The sequence below is a fragment of the Harpia harpyja genome, chromosome 15 (genome assembly GCF_026419915.1).
Source record: "Harpia harpyja isolate bHarHar1 chromosome 15, bHarHar1 primary haplotype, whole genome shotgun sequence".
NCBI classification, from domain to species: Eukaryota; Metazoa; Chordata; class Aves; order Accipitriformes; family Accipitridae; genus Harpia; species Harpia harpyja.
Window position 1 is genome coordinate 10,357,820 of NC_068954.1, and position 18,412 is coordinate 10,376,231.

Here is an 18,412-nt window from a genome sequence, read left to right on the forward strand (position 1 = left end):
AACTGAGCTCTTGCTCCCGCCTTTTCCCAGCGGAAGACGGCCGCCGGCCCTCGCTCGGCGCCTCGCCTGGGGCCGGGGCGGCCCCGCCGGCCGCCGGCCACCGCTCCGGCGGCAAAAGCCGCCCTCTCGCCCCAGGGGCCCCGCCGCCAGGCAGCGGAGGCGCTGCCCAGGACGGCTGCCTCGCAAGGGCCGCCCTCTTTCCTCAGGGGGGCTCGCAGGGCCGCCGCCCTCACGGAGCGGGGCGGCGGAGGCGGGAGGCGGGGCGGCGCGGCGCTGCCCTCAGCCCACCCCGCGCGGCCCAGGCGGAAGGAGCGGCGCCGCCGCGCCCGCCCCCTCCCTGCGCGGCCTCGCCGGCTGCTTCCGCCCGGTTTCGGCAGACGTCGCGGGCGCCGGCCGCTGCCTCGCCGCCGCCGCCGCCGCTATGCTGGGTGTCGGGGAGCCTGCGGAGGGGGAAGGTACGTGCCTCAGCGGCGCGGCGGTCTCTCCGCAGCCCGCCGCCTCGGGCGGCGCCGTGTGGGGCGGGGGCAGCGCGGAGGGGCTGCGCCCCCGCCGAGGGCGGGCGGTGGGCCGGGGCGGCGGGGCCGGCCGGGCCCTTCCTTCCCTCCCTTCCTTCCCTCCCCTCGCCCGGCGGGCGGTGTCGGGTCCGAGAGTCGCGCCGCTAGCGGCCCTGCGCCTAGGGCCTCGGCGAGCCGGTTGCCGGACACCGACCGCTGCTGTGTGCTGCGGCGGGCGGTAACCCGGCGGCGGGGCTGAGGCGGTGCCGGGCTGAGCACTGAAGTGTCCCCGAGCCCTTATGTAATGGCCGTGCAGAAGTCCGGTTTATAGAACCGTGCCCCGCTAAATAATGCTGGTGATTTCGAGGCGTAAGGTTAAGGATGGAGTAGCACATCGCATGCAGCAAAAGATGCTTTGTACGTGCTCCCCTGGCTCTTCTTTCCTTGGATGGGGAGGAGACTTCAAGAAACAAGTCCTAAGCAGTGTCTCCTTTTCCAGAAAATAACTGCGGTGATGCTACTTGCGGTGTTTTTTCCTATATGTCAGTACTTGTTCCTGTGAAGCATCTCTTGGAGCTGACTGACGCTTGTTATCTAAGCGGCAAGTTATAAAACAGGTAGGAAGAAAAAGTCCATGGCCTGAAGGGCCTATAAGTGAGGAAAATAAGATCGTAAATTTTTAGAAGTTAAAAGTGAGATGAGATTTTTAAGTGGGAAGACGTGTCTCTTAATAGAGGAAATAATTGGTTTGGAAAAGCAGAGAGTCTAGTGAGTGTACACACCCTCCTTCAGGAACCCTCTGTCTGTCAGCTTTGTTCTTAGTGCTGGTCCCAGAGCATCGTCATTGTTAGTAAATACAGGCTTGAAGGTAGCTGCTACAGAAGAGAAGAAATGCCTGCTCCAGACAGGAGGTGAGCAGCGAGTTCAGGAAGCGGTGTAAATGCTGGCATGGAAATGTACGGTTAAAGAAATTAAGATAATGATGAAGCACTGTTGAGGTATGACAGTTGTCGAGGGCTTTCTCACTGGTAACTATTTTGTTGTGTTTGTAAAAATGATGAAACGGCTTATTTTCTTGCAACTTAAGTATAATATTAAAGCCTTATCATCAGAAGACTTGAATGACTTGAATGATGCAGACCGTTATTTTTTAAGGTACAATATACTCCTGGCCCTCTGGGACTTTATGATGTCCAGTTAAGGTCTAAGAGTACATCCGCATGGACCTGTTGCAGAATCAATACATGAATTTGTATTCTGTGTGTCTCGGAGACTAGAAGCCTTCAATTATTAATAAGGATTATTGCAGTTCCCTATTTTCTTGTGGCGCTTTCTTATGATGTCAGTGAGGGAAGTGGTCACATTTACAGAACTAGCATTTAATATTTCCTGTCATGAAATTACTGCAAGGATTGTATACAAGCAATTGAAGTCAGTGATTTTTCAAGAATCTTTGACGGTACCCTAAGCAGATGCTTGTGAAAAAGGCAAACGTATATGATTCTTCTTTTACCTCGTCCAGCTCTGTGAGTATCAACTCAGCCTGCAACAAAGTGCAGCCCAGGAACTTTCTGGAACAGATGTACTGAAGACTTGAAGTTCCACAGTGGATTCCTTCTCTATCAACTAATCCTTGCCTTCAACCCATGTGGAGCTCTAGTGTTTGCAATATCCAGCCTCAAGTGGTTCTGTGGGTCAAATACCCACTAACTCAGGAGGCACCTCTTGGTTTTGAACATGCTTTCTGCTACTTCTATTTGATATTTCCTCCTTTTTAAATTAGAAGAGGCACTGATGGGTTATTACCTATTTATCTGCTTCGTGTGATTCACAAAGGCAATTACAATAAATTGTATAAGGGTAATGGTAAAACAAAATTTCCGGTATGACTGCCAAGCCAAAGAACTTAACAGTAAATTTGACAAGATTTACTCTAAAGCTTCCTAGTAGCACTGATCTTACTGGGGTTTTTTATATTGATAGCTTTGATTTCCTTTAAATTACATTTTTTCTATAATTGTGATTTATCATCATGTGGGCACCTTGTCTGCAAAAAGGGGTGGTCCTCATTTTGAATAATGTCTAGGTTATATTTACCAAGTATTTGGAGCAGAATTTCAGTGTTTAAGCTTTAGTGGTGTTGTGCATGCATTTGTGCAGACAACATGCATGCAGGATATGAAGGACAGGTAGTTCTTGTGTATTTAAATGGGGCATGCTCTTAACAGCGGTATAACTATGTTTTTTCTGCTCTTGACAAACCACTGTGTAATACTGTGAATTTTCAGTAAAGTCCTTGACTAAATTTGATTCCAGCCTACACTTTGAGTTACAATACTTAGATGTCCAGTAAGGTTTGTAAACAGGTTAACTGGGGAAGTCAGTCATTCTGATAAAAGAATATTCATAATAGGAAACAAATGTGTAGTATGAAAGGTCTGTACTTAACAGAGTCTTAAGCTTGAAACAAATCTGGGATTTCACACCAAAATACTAGCTTGAGTACATAGTTGACTAGTAAAATGAATGAGACAACTGCTTATTTACCTAGCTAGGATTGCACAACCACCTAATGCAGCTGTGCATTGTGTGGTAAGTGCCTTGTTACCATATGTTAGGTAGTCCTGATGTGTCAGAACAACGTCTAACCAGAGATGCTGCAACTCCAAGTATAGCAGGATTTTTTTCCTCAGTATTCTCCCTTCCTCCTCATGCTGCTAGTAACCATGCTGTTCTTTTGGTTCTCTCCTTTTTCTGCCTCATCTCCTGCTTCTGTTTAGATCCTGTTCCTGTTGTCCTTTGTTTAGGCAGGTCCTTTACTCAAGTTTCTCATTTAAAAAAAAAAGTAACTGATACAAACTTTTTGTGGAAATCTGACCCCCCAAATTTTACCTCTCAAAAGAAATTGTAGCACTAACCAAATGTTAGTACTAACTAAAACGGGTATCAGGTGATAACTGGATTATTTATTTGCACCTGGGATGAACGCAGGCTTTGTTTAGGTATTTGTACCTAGTTATGTGTTGTCAGGGTTTGGCGGGATTATTTTGATGGGAGGAGCTGGGTCCCTTTGCAAAATAGTGATACTTCAAGGGTTACTCTCGATTTGAGGAACAAGCTAGCAGTGTTTCCAGCATGATGAATTGACTTGGATCCTCTTGTTACTAGAACTGTAGGCCTGTATGTCAGAGCACTGACATGTGCAGGCCTTCCTGCAGCACTGGTTCTGGGGGAAACTTTTTGGCTAATGCACCGCTTTCTTCAGCCTGACTGCTCAACTCCCCGTCCCATCCACCTGATCAGCAGAATGGTGAACATCACCATTGCTTCTTATTGGGAAGGACTTGGATTCCAGGCCTCATGTTAATAGTATAGACAATTATATTACTGTAGTGACTCAGAAAGGGATCTAATGCTATTTGGTATTATTCTTTGTAGTCTCTTCTTTATGTCTCCTGTTCATTGATTTTCCTGTTTGATTTTCCTTGTCATTTGCACAGAGCTGCATACAGCCTATTTGTTTTCATGTCTCTGCTTGCAGTGCCTTCCTAGCCTGTTTAGGTTAGTAAATGAGTATCAGAATGTACAGCTGCTGCAGTAACCATAAGAAGGAGGTGGTAAGCAGCAAATACAGGTTGAGAGATTACTGGAGAATTCTGTTGTGACTGGTAAGTTGGTCCACTGTAAGTAGACAGTATTTTCACTAATTCTTTTATGTCCTTGTTAGAAAGCAAGAAAACCATCAGTAGCTGGAGAGCTAAGTTGAAGGTGAGATAAACAGTTGATGTAAGAACACATGTAAGTTGAAATAATAAAATGGGAAGAAAAGAAAAAAAGTGTGTTGAATTCAGAGCATATGTTAGGCTAAGGGAGAACAACTAACATGGAAATATGGAAGAAACATAAAGAAATAAGGGATAGTTCCATAGGGAGATTCATGCTGAACAGCACAGCAAAGGATGGGGGAAGCCAAATGAAGGACAGCTTGATGCTAATTGGATTGGTTTAATTTTTTTTTTTATTTGATATGTGCTTCTTGCTAGTATTCATTATGGTCTTTGAGCTTTGCCTTACATAACAAGAACAAAGAAAGAATAGTGCTCTCCACTGAGTAGTGAATCTTATCCTGATAGGAGGTGGAAAAGGAGTTATTTAATAAAAGATGAAATAGCAATTGCTTTTTACTGCTTTTGGCTGTCATTACTGCTGCTGAAAGATGGAAGTTTCTTCAAATGCTTAACTTCTGGGTGCTGTTGTTTAAATGCATATATAGGTTACCGTTACTTTAAATTCTTGCATTTTTGTGTTTCGTTAACTGTTGTCCAGATTACCTGTGTGACTTGAATGGCTGAGCAACAGAAATGTGGGGCTTGGGGTTTTTTTATGTAGGAGAAAAAATAAGAGTATAGAACATACTGTTGCAGAGCCAAATAGTTCTTTGACTTTTTTTCTTTTGAAAAGGTGCAAAGTTCTTGTTTTCCCTAGAGGTAGTAGGAATCAAATGGCAAAGCAGCATCATCTTTGTTTAGCGAGCAAGCATTTTTTCCAAACCCCTTAGGCCTCAAGCAAACCTATTTGCATGTGCATGTTTTCTCTTAATACCATTTTCAGTTTCTTCTCGTGCATGTGTCCTTGATTATCTGTTCTTTCACTTTTTTGTAGTATATTCTGCTACTTCTCTCTCTCCTATTGAAGCAATACCCTGTGAAAGGCCGTGTCAACTCTTCTCCCACATAATTCACGTACCTGTTCAATTTTGAACGTGCTTCGTTTTGGGTGGTGATACGTGCTGAAGTTTGAAGGCCACTAATGTTTCTTTTCTCTGTATCCAAACATAAGCATGATGGGTTCTTGTTCATGAAGCATTCCCACCTCTAACTTCAGCAAGATTTTAACCCAGTCTGTAATTATGGTGTTATATGTTAGTTTTGCCCAGTGGCTCCCAAAATACTGATGTTCAACATAATCCACATTCAAATAAAGAATTGAACAAATTGTGTACTTTGCAGACTTTACTGTATTTGTGACAATTTTCTCATGCTGTCCATTCCAAACTGTGATTTATTTCCCTTTGATTTTCTAATGTAGAATTTTTGCTTTTTGCTTGGTTTTCCTGCAGGCAGCTAGGAAAGTTCATTTACAAGATTCTCTTGACATGAGTCTGCTGTTTCTGTGAAATTTTCTGGTCAGAGGAGACCTGGCATATTTTTCTCCCTAGAAAGCTTCTTTACCATGAAGACATTGTACTTCAGCAGCAGCTTTTTATATTCTTTCACATAGAAATTCTATCTTTACTTGAATGAGGTTTTGCTAACATTGCAGTCTAATCTCAGAACATATATTTAAATTATATTTATTATACTTACCTGTTATTCATGCACACCACCCTCTTGTTTATTCCTCTGTGAGATTTCAGTTTTAAACTCCCCAAGATTTTCCTCTGGGTCCAATACTTCAATGCAGTATGTAGAGGGAAATCTGTCTTTGAAAGTTACTTCATTTGTCCAGTAGATCTCAGTATTTTGTGCAAATGAACAACTTTTTCTTCCTTTGGGACCAAAAAGTTTCTCAAAATCCCATTTTCTGTTCTAGAAAATACCCCATATTACACCAAATTGAATCATCCTATTTGTTTTCATGGAAATGTAGCCATCGTTACTTCCTTGAGTGCACTTGTTTCTTTAAGCAATTAATTTCTTGCTCATTTCTTTTCAGGTCATCAACGTTACTAGCTTTATGATCAGGCTTGCACATTAACTGGGAAATGGGGGAGTTGCTAGGAGTATAGCTACCACTTTCTTGTAATCTGTGGGATTCCGTGCCTTAATTATGCTTATGAAGTTACTTTAAGAAAAACCAAAACAAAACAAACGTGCACTCTTTTGGGGTCATTTTTGTGCTGGTAGCTCTGAACAGTTCACAAACAGTTTGTGATGCTTTAGCTCTTTTGAAGAAGTGAAAGTTACCATCTGGGTATGATTAAATAGTTTGACAGGATATAATATGTAGGACTTCTTCCACTGTATGCTGAAATGTGTTTGATAAAATATATTCCACTTCTAGAATGTCATGTCTCTTTTCTTTTGGGTACATTTATAGTTGCTGGTATTGTATGAAGCCTCAGGGGACTCTCAGCCACACCAAATCCTTCTCAGGATTTGCTTATGCTTGCTATTACTCCAGTGCTACATGTTTCTGAGTGTTAAAAGTTGCAATGGCAAATGGAGGACCTTTTGATCTACCTAGTAACAAGGGACATGGACTCTGCTATTTGAGCACTGGGCAAGCATAACTGGGTTTTTGAGACCTTTGTTAAAGGAGCGTCAGCACAAACAAAAACTGAGGTCTGTGATTGCCAAAGAAGAAAAAGAGACCAGACATAAAACTTAGTGTCTTCATGCCAGAACTGCAATGAAAGGTCAGATCCCCTTGCCGACTGTGTTGAGTGCTGTAGACCAGTTGTTGATGCTTTCAAGCTTGTGACTACTTTCATAAAGGTTGCCATTGTGCCTCATTCCCTTGGAAGTCTTTCATTTGCTGTTTCATCCTTTTGAGAATAGTGTGGAAGTCAAGACCAAGAGTGCTGTGATAGAACTATTATGATGATTAACAAGAGCTCCATTTTTTTGTTGTAGTCATTAGTACATGCTGAACTTTTTAAAGCCAAAACTCTCAGTGAGATGTAAAGATTTGTTAAAAGTTATGGTGGGCCTTCCTAATCCATTTCCGCAGGGTTTTGACCACCCTCTCTGTTGAATAATTTTGCACCAGACCAGTGTAGATGTGTATTATTGTGGGATCTGAAAATGTTTTCTGATTTCTCGATTCCTTACCCCCAAACTCTTTCAAATTGCTCGTACCAGAGCAAAGCACCTTGTTGGAACAAGGTTGGTGGGGGATCCATCTATGCCCGATTTGAATTCACAAAATCTGGACCTTTCCAAGCTAGCAGTTTTTCGATTTGTGAGTCCTACGCTGCTTTGCTGAAAGTCTTTCTCAATAACTGGTTTTATAATGTTTGGCACTGACAAGGGACCACTAGTCTGGTATAAAATTGATACCCAGAAGTTATTTTCCCTGCTTCCCTTCCACCAGGACAGTATATACTTCCTTGGTGATTGCTACAAGTTTATTAGCGGTAATGAAATCCAAATTTTGTGATGATACTGGAGGTCCACTTAAAAATAGGTTTCTTCCTACTTGGGTCTATACACAGTCCCCTTTATGGTGTCTCTGTACAAGGTTCAGAAACGAAAGCTGATGCCAGTTTTCATTCTGCACTTCAGCTTTTTATAGTTACAGCTCTAAGCATGAGTAAGGCGTACCCCATTTCCATGCATTTCACAGATATTTTTGCGCACTCATCAGTGAAATTCTCCTAGCTGTTTTACTGCTTGAGGGAGGGGCATGGGGGGAATGACACAGGAACAAAACAAATTGAAGGCATCAGATTGCTAGGTCATGGAGTGATCCCTGAAAATAAGGTCGCCTAGTTACTTCACTCGTTTTAGACAAAAACAGCTTGCTGCTCTGAACTGCCTTAAGTATAGATGTTTGGGTTTTATTGGGTTATTTCATATAGCTACATTGCTTCATTTGGTGTGTCTGTAGTGTTAACTTGTTAGCTTTGCTCGTTTTTACAAGTAACACCTAACTGTTTTTATTCACTAATTCAGAACTAGTGTGAAAGCGACTGGCAGGTCCTTGCCATCATACGACTTTGACAGAGAATTGTACTGTAAAGTACAAAGAAGAAATGTTTCAGTTTTATGTGGTACTGGCTGCTGCTGCTGCTTTTCTTGTACAGAATTGGTCAAGATTTGTGACTGATGTCACAACAGCTTGTAAAGTCTTTGGTCTACGTTTGCTGCTTTTCTGTAGAAAATTTGGCATCCACTGTTTGTCTGTAGTTTGTCCAAAGAAATCCTTGATGAGATCTAGGCGTCCTGTGTTCCACTCTCCTCCTCTTTTTCATCTTTGCAGGTTTTCTACCAGATAGGTCAGTCTGTCCCTTCTGCTTCTAGTTCTTGCCTATGAGCATGTTAGTTCCAGTCCGCAAATCAAGGAGCTTACGTCAGGTCTGGATGATTCTCTTCTGGGGATAATGTTGCAGAATTGTTAGAGCCTTAGCATAGCAGGCAGCTGAAGGAATCTCGCTTTCAATTTTTCCAGGGTTTTTTTTTTTTGCATTGTGATACTGAATTCAATCACATAAGCTCACCAATTAGGGCAGTGTTTCTTTTTTATTTAAGCTGGTACAGCTAATCCGTGGAATACATCTACTTCAGTTTCCTATGTTTTTGGGGGGCTGATTTAGTTTAGGTTCCTTTTCTCTGACCTATAGACGTAGTTACTGTCTTCTACTGTATTCATGAAGCCCTCTGCATTTGCTAAGGTACTAGAAAAATTGGCTGATGCCCTTGTTGCACCTCACCCTTTATCTCTTTCTGGTATTTTAGGGCCATAAGAATTGTAAACTTCATTTATAGGAAACTGGAGAAAATCTAGTCCATCCTTCTGTTCAGACCAAAATTATTATTTTGTCCAGCTGAGTCTTAAAAACCTCCAACAAAAGAAGTTCCACTGCCTTCCTAGCAATCTTCCATTGCCTTCCTAGCAAAGGATTTTTTTGTAATGTCTTAAACTGTCAAGGCACAACTTGTGGCTGTTGCCTCTTGTTTTATCATCTGCCATTGCAAAGAAAACTTTGGCTATGCTATCTTTGCAAGTCTTTTTCACATAGCTCTAGGTTGCTATTTAATGACAGCTTATCCTTTTGGCAGACTAAAACAGCACAGTTCATAAAGCTTTTCTTTAGAGATCATGTGCTCTAGGCTGGGTAGTCATCTACTTGACCCTCGCAAGTTTCCCTATGTCCATCTTGACCTGGTGGGGTGAGCAAAACTGGGCTCAGTGTTGCAGGTATGTCCTCACGACTGTTGAATAGAAGGCAAGAGTAACTTCCCTCAAACTGCTGACCACTCTTCTTGGATTTCAGTCTGATACGTAGTTTGTCTTACTGTGTTGAGAGCACATTGTTGTCTTTCAGTTTGGCATCCATCACGGCAGACATCTTTTTCAGCAGGGCTGCTACTCAGCCAATTACCTCTGAGCTGCTTCTGAAGCATGGTGTTCTGCTTCAGGTGCAGATCTTTGTGCTTTCCACTGTTGAGCATCATAAGGGATTTGTTGGCCCAGTCCTTAAGGTTCTGAAGGAAGCAACCCTCTGAATTGAAGCTCTGCTCTGGCTGTATCCACTATCCCAGATGATTTAGCATTGTTTGCATTTTTTGTCTCATCATCCAGGTTTCTGATGAAAATGTTGAGCCTTATAGGCTCCAGTATTGACCCAAGATTACTTGACTTGTTTGACATTCAGCTGACAGCCAGTAGTTCGCTATCTTTTAAGCTTGTTCAGCTAGTTTTCAAACTATGCGAGTCAGTTTATTCAGCCTGTGTTTCTTTAGCCTGGAAAGGAGAAGGCAGTGGGAGATGGTGCCAAAAGTCTTAATAAGGCAATGTGCATTACATCTATGTCTTTCCTCTCATTCTTGTAGCCAGGTATTTTATCATTGAAGGCAATTGCATTGCTGGAGCTTGATTTGCCACTGGGAAATTGGTTTCCTATTCTGGATTAACGTCTTTTCCTTTATGTTATTAGAAGAATACATGCTCCTGTGATTTTTCTGAGGACACAGCTGAGCCAGATCACCAGATCAGCCTACAGTGCCTTGGGTGCTCCTCTTTACCTTTCTTGATTGAAAATGGCTATGATTTTAGAATTTTTTTTTTTTTCCTGGCTTCCCCCCCACCCCCAGCCATCAAGAGCTCCTGTGAATTACCATGATTCTTTGATAAGCAGCAGCCTTGCAATTGCATCAACCAATTCTTTTGGCACTTACAGTTGTATCTAGGCCAGTCTCATGAATTTACATACATCCAACTTCTATAGGTCATCCCTAAGCTGTAGTCCAGCCCCTTTCTCAAGAAGGGCAAAGTAGGTCAGGTTGCTGAAACCGTTGTCCAGTCAAGCATTGAATATCGCCGGGGTTGGAGATTGCACAGCCTCCCTGGCAACTTCTTCCATTATTTAATAATCTTCATTGTGAGTGTGGAGAAACCTCTTTGTCATTGGAATTTCCTTTGTTGCAACTTTTGACTGTTGGTCCTTGTCCTTTGGACATACATCACATGCTTCAGCATCCATATCATCTAATTGAATCTCTGCAATGCGTTGATGTCTTGCTTGTACTGAGGAGTCCGAAACTGGACACAGTACTCCAGATGCAGTCTCTCTAGTGCCAAGCAGAGGAAGATAATCATGTCCCAAAATTTGCTGGCTACTCCTGCTAATGCAGCCTTGTATACATTTGGCCTTCATGGTTGCAAGGCCACACTACTGACTAATGTTCAACTTGTTATCCACTAGTGTCTTTCTTGCAAAGCCACTTCCTAGCCTTTGAACCCCCAGCCTGTGGTGCTGCACTGGGTTACTGAACTCTAGGTGCAGGACTTTCCATTTGCCCTTGGATTTCGTGTGGTTCCTGTTTTTCCAGCCTGTCAAGATCCAGTTGGATAGCAGCCCTCCCCCACAGTGTTTCAGTTGGTGTGTCTTCCTCCCCCTCTCAATCTGGTATTGTGCACAAACCTGCTGAGAGTGCATACTGTCCCATTGTCCAGGTATTTAATGAAGGCATTGAACAGTATGGGCCAAATATTGATCCTTGAAGGATGTTGCAGGTAAGTTAATGGGGGTTTTTTGTGTTGTAGGTTTTTTGTGTGTTTGTTTTGTTTTGTTTTTTCTTTTTTTGTCATCTTTTTTTCCCCAAGAGCACCTTACAGTTCACTTAGTCCACATCTCACCAGTTTAGCTGTAATAATACTATGGTAGACATTGTAGAAAGCCTTGCTCAAGTTAAGCTGAACAGCAGCTAGTGTTCTCCACTGATCCACTGGGCCATTCATCTCATCATAGAAGGCAATGAGGTTATTCGAGCATGATGTGCCCTCGCCAAGTCTATGCAGGGTGTTCTCCCAGTTGCTTTCATGTGCGTGGGTACAACTTTGGGTGGGATTTCCTTTGACAGCTTTCTGAGAACTGAGATGAGGCTGACTTGCCTATAGCTCCATGCACACTCCAGCTTGAACATGTGCATGGTGGTTGCCTTTTTGCAGTTTTCAGGCACTTCCCCCAGTCATTGTGGCATATCAAAAAGGAGAGAAAGTGGCCTCATAGTAACCCTGGCCATGGGCACCATGGGATGTTATCTTACAGCTTTGTGGAACCTCATATGTCAAATCTGCTTCAGTGGTTGTTTCTCCTTTACTTTGGTTCCACCACTGTTTTATGTAACTTATCTTTGCCCTTGTGATTACCATTGCATCTCTCACTTCAGCATCATTCTTCAGATCAGGTACACCAACCTGTTTGTCCTGTCCTGTGATTGGATAGTTTCTAGGCAAATCTCAATCAATTTACTCTGGTTGCATTTTGCGGTGTTAGACTGAGTCTGTGACAATTCTTTCATTAACCACTATTTTGGATGCAGATCACAAATGCTGTTACTCCCAAGTTATCTTTCAAATAAAATGTCAAGTCCAAGTAATAGTGTAGGATGGAGCAGTTAATATGCTATCAGGACAGTTGCATAAATAATTAAGCACAACGTGTCCAAAGGAAACTTAGTTTTACTATTAGCATTTTGCTTTGGAGTCAGTTGAACCAAAGATGAATATGAAGAGACTTAGTCATATGGCAGAAGTAATCTGCTCCTTGTAGATAACTCTGTTTCCAGATATTCTGATCTGAAACAATGATAGTAGGTGGAGTCCAGATCAGTAGTAAGACACCTAAATATATGTGTTGGTTTGTAAGTGCAAGTGTATGTCTAAGTTCTCATTATAGGCTTTCCTAACTAGGGGATGATTTGTCTCAGCCTGAGGTAGAAACCTAGTGGCTGGTCCCATGGTTATTCACTAATTAGTTCATATACTGTCACCTAGATCTTTCTATCCTGTAATAGGAGTTTGCTTTCAGGTAGACACCTACGTTAAGGGTGTGTTAATCTAGTGCTAAAGCTCTACCCTGTAATTCAAAGCCCATGTTTATGTGTTCTAGCAGAAGTTTTGTTACTAGATTAAGTACTGTTGACAGAAGCTGCCTTTCTTGTAATGTTTTTCCATTTATGTTTAGAGTTTATGGGCAGGGGTTGGAGAGAAGGAACAAAATATTGCATGGTATGTAATAAGGCCTGATTTCCTACATAGTTGCCTCTCTTTCTCTTGCTCTGTTACTTTCCTTTGTGATGACTCATGAAACTCCCACCGGTGAAGTTTGTGGTTCTGTCTTCTCTTTAGCTTTCTTAGAGCTGCGGTGCAAACTGTGCCCTCTCCACCAGCTGACTGAGCTGGTAGGATTCTCATCTCTCAAGACCGCTGCCCATTAAATGTGTTTGGAAATTGGTAGGCCATCTTAAGATATTTCTAGGGGAAACACAGGCAATTCATGCCAAAGATAGATGCCTATAATGGAAATACTGTTCTTCAAAGCTTCATTTATGAAGAGGGAGGGAGATCCAGAGGTATTTTGGGGTATTACTGATTTCATCTTAAAACAGGTCTGAGTAGTATCTTGGGAGTATATCCACTGTCTTTTCTGGTTTTCTCTTTACGTCTGTTTCCATTACTAAAGGCCACAAAGTTACAAATTAAAAACCCAACAATAAATAAATAAAAATCCCTCAGATATTACATGAAGTTAGTACTAGGAAACCTTTTGGGGTTGTCTGAGATGGGCAGTTTTTCAGAAAACCTTTTCTTCTCTAGTGTGCATTCTTGCTTTCAGGTACTGCAATGCTGTGCATATTAGAAATTAGAAGTAGATAAGTTAAAAACTGGACCAAAGCTACTACAAGAGTCTGTGTGAACCCGAAAAGCCTACCACTCCAGTCCAAAATGCATTGCTGAGCTACCTTTTTTCATTGCTTAATTTATGACCTTATGTTGCAAATGCTATTTGTGAATGAAGAATTGTCTATGGGATTTCCATTTGGAGTTTTTCAGTGAAATCAATTCAAAACGAAACTTTACAACTGATTTTATTGGTTCATGATCAGAAACTTTGTATAAAACCTACTTTCTTGGGTAAGGACTTGTTACTTTTGCTTCTTGGATTGTAAACACCTCAGAAAAGGGATGACAAGCTTGATGTTTACTTTGGTTGTTGATGTAACTGGGTTTCTTTGTTATTTGAATAATAAAGATATAAAAGCAGGAATAATGCATTGAAAAATATACCTTATTATAGTTTGACAAAATTTGCCTCAATTACTTACGTTCCAGTCACTGTAAGTTAAAGACGATAACATGGCGAATAATGAAGTGGTAAAGGTGTCTCCTTTGGCATTAAATGAACTTTTTTTTTTGGGGGGGGGGGAGTAGAGAGGCAGGAAAAAAGTTTTATCTAGAGAATTGTGCTGTCATTGAAAGCTTTAAACCACACTTCCCCCTTCCTTCCAGAAGCATTTTCTGTTTGTATTTTACTCAATTTTTTGAAGGTAGTACTTGTTAATTCAAAATAAAACATTATCTGTCTCTTCTGCATTGCCTGTTTTTTGACTTAAACCTTTCAAAACTTCGGATTAAAGCTGGGGGAAGTAAGGAAATGTTGTTTCTACAAGTGTACTTTTTAAATGTAGTCGAGTGTCATTACTTACAGTTTCATTCAGATCTGTTCCTTTCAAGTTGTGTAGCACTGAGAATTTTCCAGTGACTATTTGTGAAAGTGGTGCCCCCCACCCCATGGTCCTGGAAACTTTGTAGATCTTAGGCTTCAGTTTACATGCCTAAAACTTCACAAACTGACTAGGAAGTAGAATTTGGATCCTTGTACTCAAAAATGAATGGTCCTTTTTCACTAAGCAAAAACATTTGAAAGGCCTAATGTTATTCTTAACTAGATGCTTTTGGTGTTTTAAAGACCATGATGGTATGCAACAATATCCAGATTTATTGTAATATCATTTTTTTGTTGCATCTTATTTGATCATATTCTCACTTTGTTTATTTATCCTAATTCCATGTGCTGATGGATTGCTGCTATAGAAGTTATACGTGAAATAGTGGCTTTTGAACTCGGAAAAGATCACCTTCTTGAATAACATGAAAGGTGATTGCACTTTTGTCTGTTAATTTCAAGATGAGACTTACCAAAAAGTTTTACTGCAGTGGCTGCGTGTGAAGTCCTTGAGAGTTCCTTTTGAGAATTGCTGGCCTATAATCTTGGGATTTTTGGCTTCTATCTCATTGCACTTTTTTCTTTGTATAACATATTTCAATCATAACATATTTCAGGGTGTACTAGGTAGAGACACTAAAGGCTAATCTTTTAGATTAGTCATTAGACTAAAATTTTTTTTTTCCTTTGTGTGTGACTTGAATTACAATTTAATTAAATTGAAAACAGTAAAGTTGGACAGCCTTTTCCGTTATAGATGGTCTTGGATAAAGAATGCATAGTTATTCCTGTAATAATTTAACCAAGTTTTTCAAGTCTGTTTAAGCCAGATCTGTTGCTTCAGAAGCCTGAAATGTGGTTCTTATAAGATTGGAAATACTCTGTAGAGCTTAAATAGCCCTTGAAGTTGATACAAACAGCTTTGTGGACTTACCAAGTACTGGTGTGTGTTCCAAGTGATGCACGTGTGTGATCATACTCCAACAAGGGCAGGCTTCTGACTCTGCATTTGGTAACTGCACCTGTAGTTGCAAATGGTAAATGGTTATTTTGGAAGATGCTTGTGTATGTTCTAGTTCGTCTTGATGATCTTTTAATTCATAAGTAGTAATTTGATGAAGTAGCTTTTTTACTGAAGGAGAGGTACGGGAGTTTGGTCAATCAGCCAGTTCCAAAGTGGCAGCCTAATAATTTCCTATATGATAAATACACGAACTGATGAACATGCATTGTTTATTTGGCAGCATAGTGTTTTATTTCGCATCCCTGCATTCAGATAACCAAATAACTTAAGAAAAGTTATAAAGGTGAGCATAAATGTTTGCCTGAATTGATCAAATCTTGATTAGCTTTAACTGACAAAGATGCCTCCTTTAATCCTTTGAAAATTTTTAGAGAAGTTATGCTGCACTTAAAATGAGGAGCCCACCCAATACTGGAAGGCAGTCTAGTAGTTAGCATGTTCCTTTTGGCCTCTGGTATTTTCTTTTGGGTTTTATTATGGTTGTTTTTTGTTGAGGGTTCTTTTGGTGGTTGTTTTTAAGTGATGCTGTGCTCCCATAGTTAAGGCACACAGAACTCGCAAAGACATTCATGCAGTAGTTCTGTTTGTTTGGTATTTTTTCTTTTGTTTGCCTTGGAATACGTTTCAGCTGAATCTTTTCAGTGGACAGTGTGAATAAGAAGTTTAAAATTATTTGCCTTTAAGGTAGAATAGATCTTATTGTCCAATTCATCACCATATATTTCTGTGACAAAAACTAAAAGATGTTTTCTCTCATACAGTATTAACATGTATCAACTTCTGTGACCTATTCAAACATCAAATACTGAATTGAGCCTCTGTTTACTGGAGATGACAGCTGTTTGGGGAGGGTTGTTTGGGTATTTTTGCAATTATTCTGTGGGAAGGTATAATAGCAAAGAGCCAGCTATGTAAATATTTGCTGACCTGTTATAACAGTATCTTGTTCTGTCTAACAGCAAACATGAGGTCAGTGTCAGAAGAGCCGGTCCCATTACATGAAGAATTTATCTACTGTTGTGGAGCTGCTACCCATGTCTTGAAGTGTGGGCCCTGGAAAGACCTCTCAAAAGATGAAAGTAAAAATCTACCCAGGCTCTTATTCATGATTATTCCTGGTAAGGGTCTTTTTTTGTTTAAGTTTAGAAGTGTGATGATTGGAAAGGGTATGTTCAATTTCAATTTCAAAAATCCCACTAGATAAGCAGTAGAATTTGGCCTGTGCGTATGGCCAAAAAATCAGTAGTATGGCAATGGGGAAATTTCTTTGTTATATTTGATTACTACTGTTATCTGTATTCGTAATGGTGCTGTAAGGTAAAACTGAGAAATTAGGATGTCTCACTCATTTATTTTGTGGTGGTGGTTTGCTGACAGCATTGCGGTTTTTTGTTGTGGGGTTTTTTTTCTTCCATTGCTCTCCTTCCATTTATTTCTTGCACATTGAAGTGATACTGCATTGTCAGCTGTGTGCCAACCAAAAGATGAAAGTTACAATATTTGAGGGACACTTCTGGATCCAGTAGTTTTTTAAAGGTGGGTTTTTTTAGTAGTAAATGGTTTTTAACTTAGATTTTTGCACATGAATTTTTATGTAAGCCTCTTGAACTCAATGAGCATCGTATAGTTCTGAGTTATATTTAAATCTGATCACCTTAAAATGAAAGCTCTAAACTTTCATTTAGCATATGTTAAAATTAATGGAGAAGTCCTAAATTCATTAAAGTCTGCCAATGAACTGTAGGAGTTCTGCCATTAGCAAAAGTAGAGCTTGAGCCTGTTCAAGCACAGATGTTGTGACTCTTTCACTGCCTTAGAGTTTGCAGATTTCTGATGCTTCCTATAGTTTATTTGAAGGTATTGGATACTGTTGTTACTTCCCCAAGAATTAGTGGTGCAAATAATGACTCTTCTGATTATCCACATCTTTGGTATACTCTGTTGCTGTTTATGGGCTGGTGCATGGGTTGGTCCTTACTTAGGGGTGAAAGAGAGCACAGGGTCCATTTTTCAGGTTTTTTTGCAAAGTTTTGGAAGCCCTGTGGAATATTTTATGTTAGTTTCTTTGGACACAATGATTTTATGCCCTTGCCTCCTGGAGTTGAATAATAGTGTAACTTTTAACCCAGTGACAGTGAAGTTTAAATTCTTTCCTTAACTGAAAAGAAGAAATAAGCCTCCTATGATTACATCTTGCTACTGTTTCGTGGGAACAACTTTTTAAGCCAGATACTGCATAGTGTAACTCTTTAGTAAAAGACTATGTACCGATCCAAATTGTCAGTTTTCCATAGGTACAAGCCTGATTTGATACTTTTCAATTGCTGCTTTCTTTCAGTTAAGGCATTTCTGGAAGTCTTAAATGAACAGCTAAGTTAAGTGTTTCTTTTTCCCCCAAGTTCTGGAGCTTTCACCTGTCTTAGGTTGTGATACCCTTGTGTTTGGGTTGGTAGTAGAGCCTGTAACTAGGGTAAATCTGTAAAGCTAACATATTGGTAGAATCATTTGTAGGGGAAGAGGGCCAAAGTCAAACGTTAGCTTCCAAGGCAAGGTACCTCTGCAAGGCACATAAGTTATTCTGTTCAAAATATACCGAGTCCCACAGACTTTATGAGCTCTACATTCATCACAGGAAACTTTTCATGCAAGGAAATGTAGTGGCAGGGCTACATGGAGCTTATTTCCTGCAGAACAATTCTGCGAAGACCCCTTAATAATATCTTACATTAACAAGATAGGTATACAGAAATAGACATCAGTGAAATATTCAGAGTGCTTCTGTTATGGTCTGCAAGCTTTTGCAAGTAGCTGATTTATGGTTTTGCTCTTATTTCAGAATTATGTTGGTAACAAACTAGAAGTTCCGTCACTGAGAAAACAATTAAAAAACACAGCAACCACAATAATGCTATCTTCATTTTAAATATCCAAATTCAGTAGTGAATCAAGTTACCCAAGCTCCTTGCTGTGGCTGGCAGGGAGCTGACTAGGACCTGGCATAACAATGCAGTTTTGCTTCTCATAAATCAAATGTTTTTTTTCCTACTGGTCTATGCCTCATTTCTAGCCTTCAAGGGAAATTCTATCTGCCAACACAAAAAACACAGCCTTAGAAGAGATCCGGACATTTGGGTCATCTGGCAACATGTTCGTGTACCT

General features: G+C 40.7%; 1 protein-coding gene across 1 annotated transcript in view; it reads left to right on the plus strand.

Moving 5' to 3' along the window:
• Window positions 1–298: 298 nt before the first annotated feature.
• The window catches only part of LDAH (lipid droplet associated hydrolase), a 128,513-nt gene continuing 110,399 nt past the window's right edge, over window positions 299–18,412 (plus strand). The window contains exons 1-2 of the mRNA XM_052809526.1: window positions 299–455; window positions 16,213–16,371. Of these exons, the coding sequence (XP_052665486.1) occupies window positions 422–455; window positions 16,213–16,371 (193 nt within the window). The 5' untranslated portion in view covers window positions 299–421. The remainder of the gene's footprint in view (window positions 456–16,212; window positions 16,372–18,412) is intronic.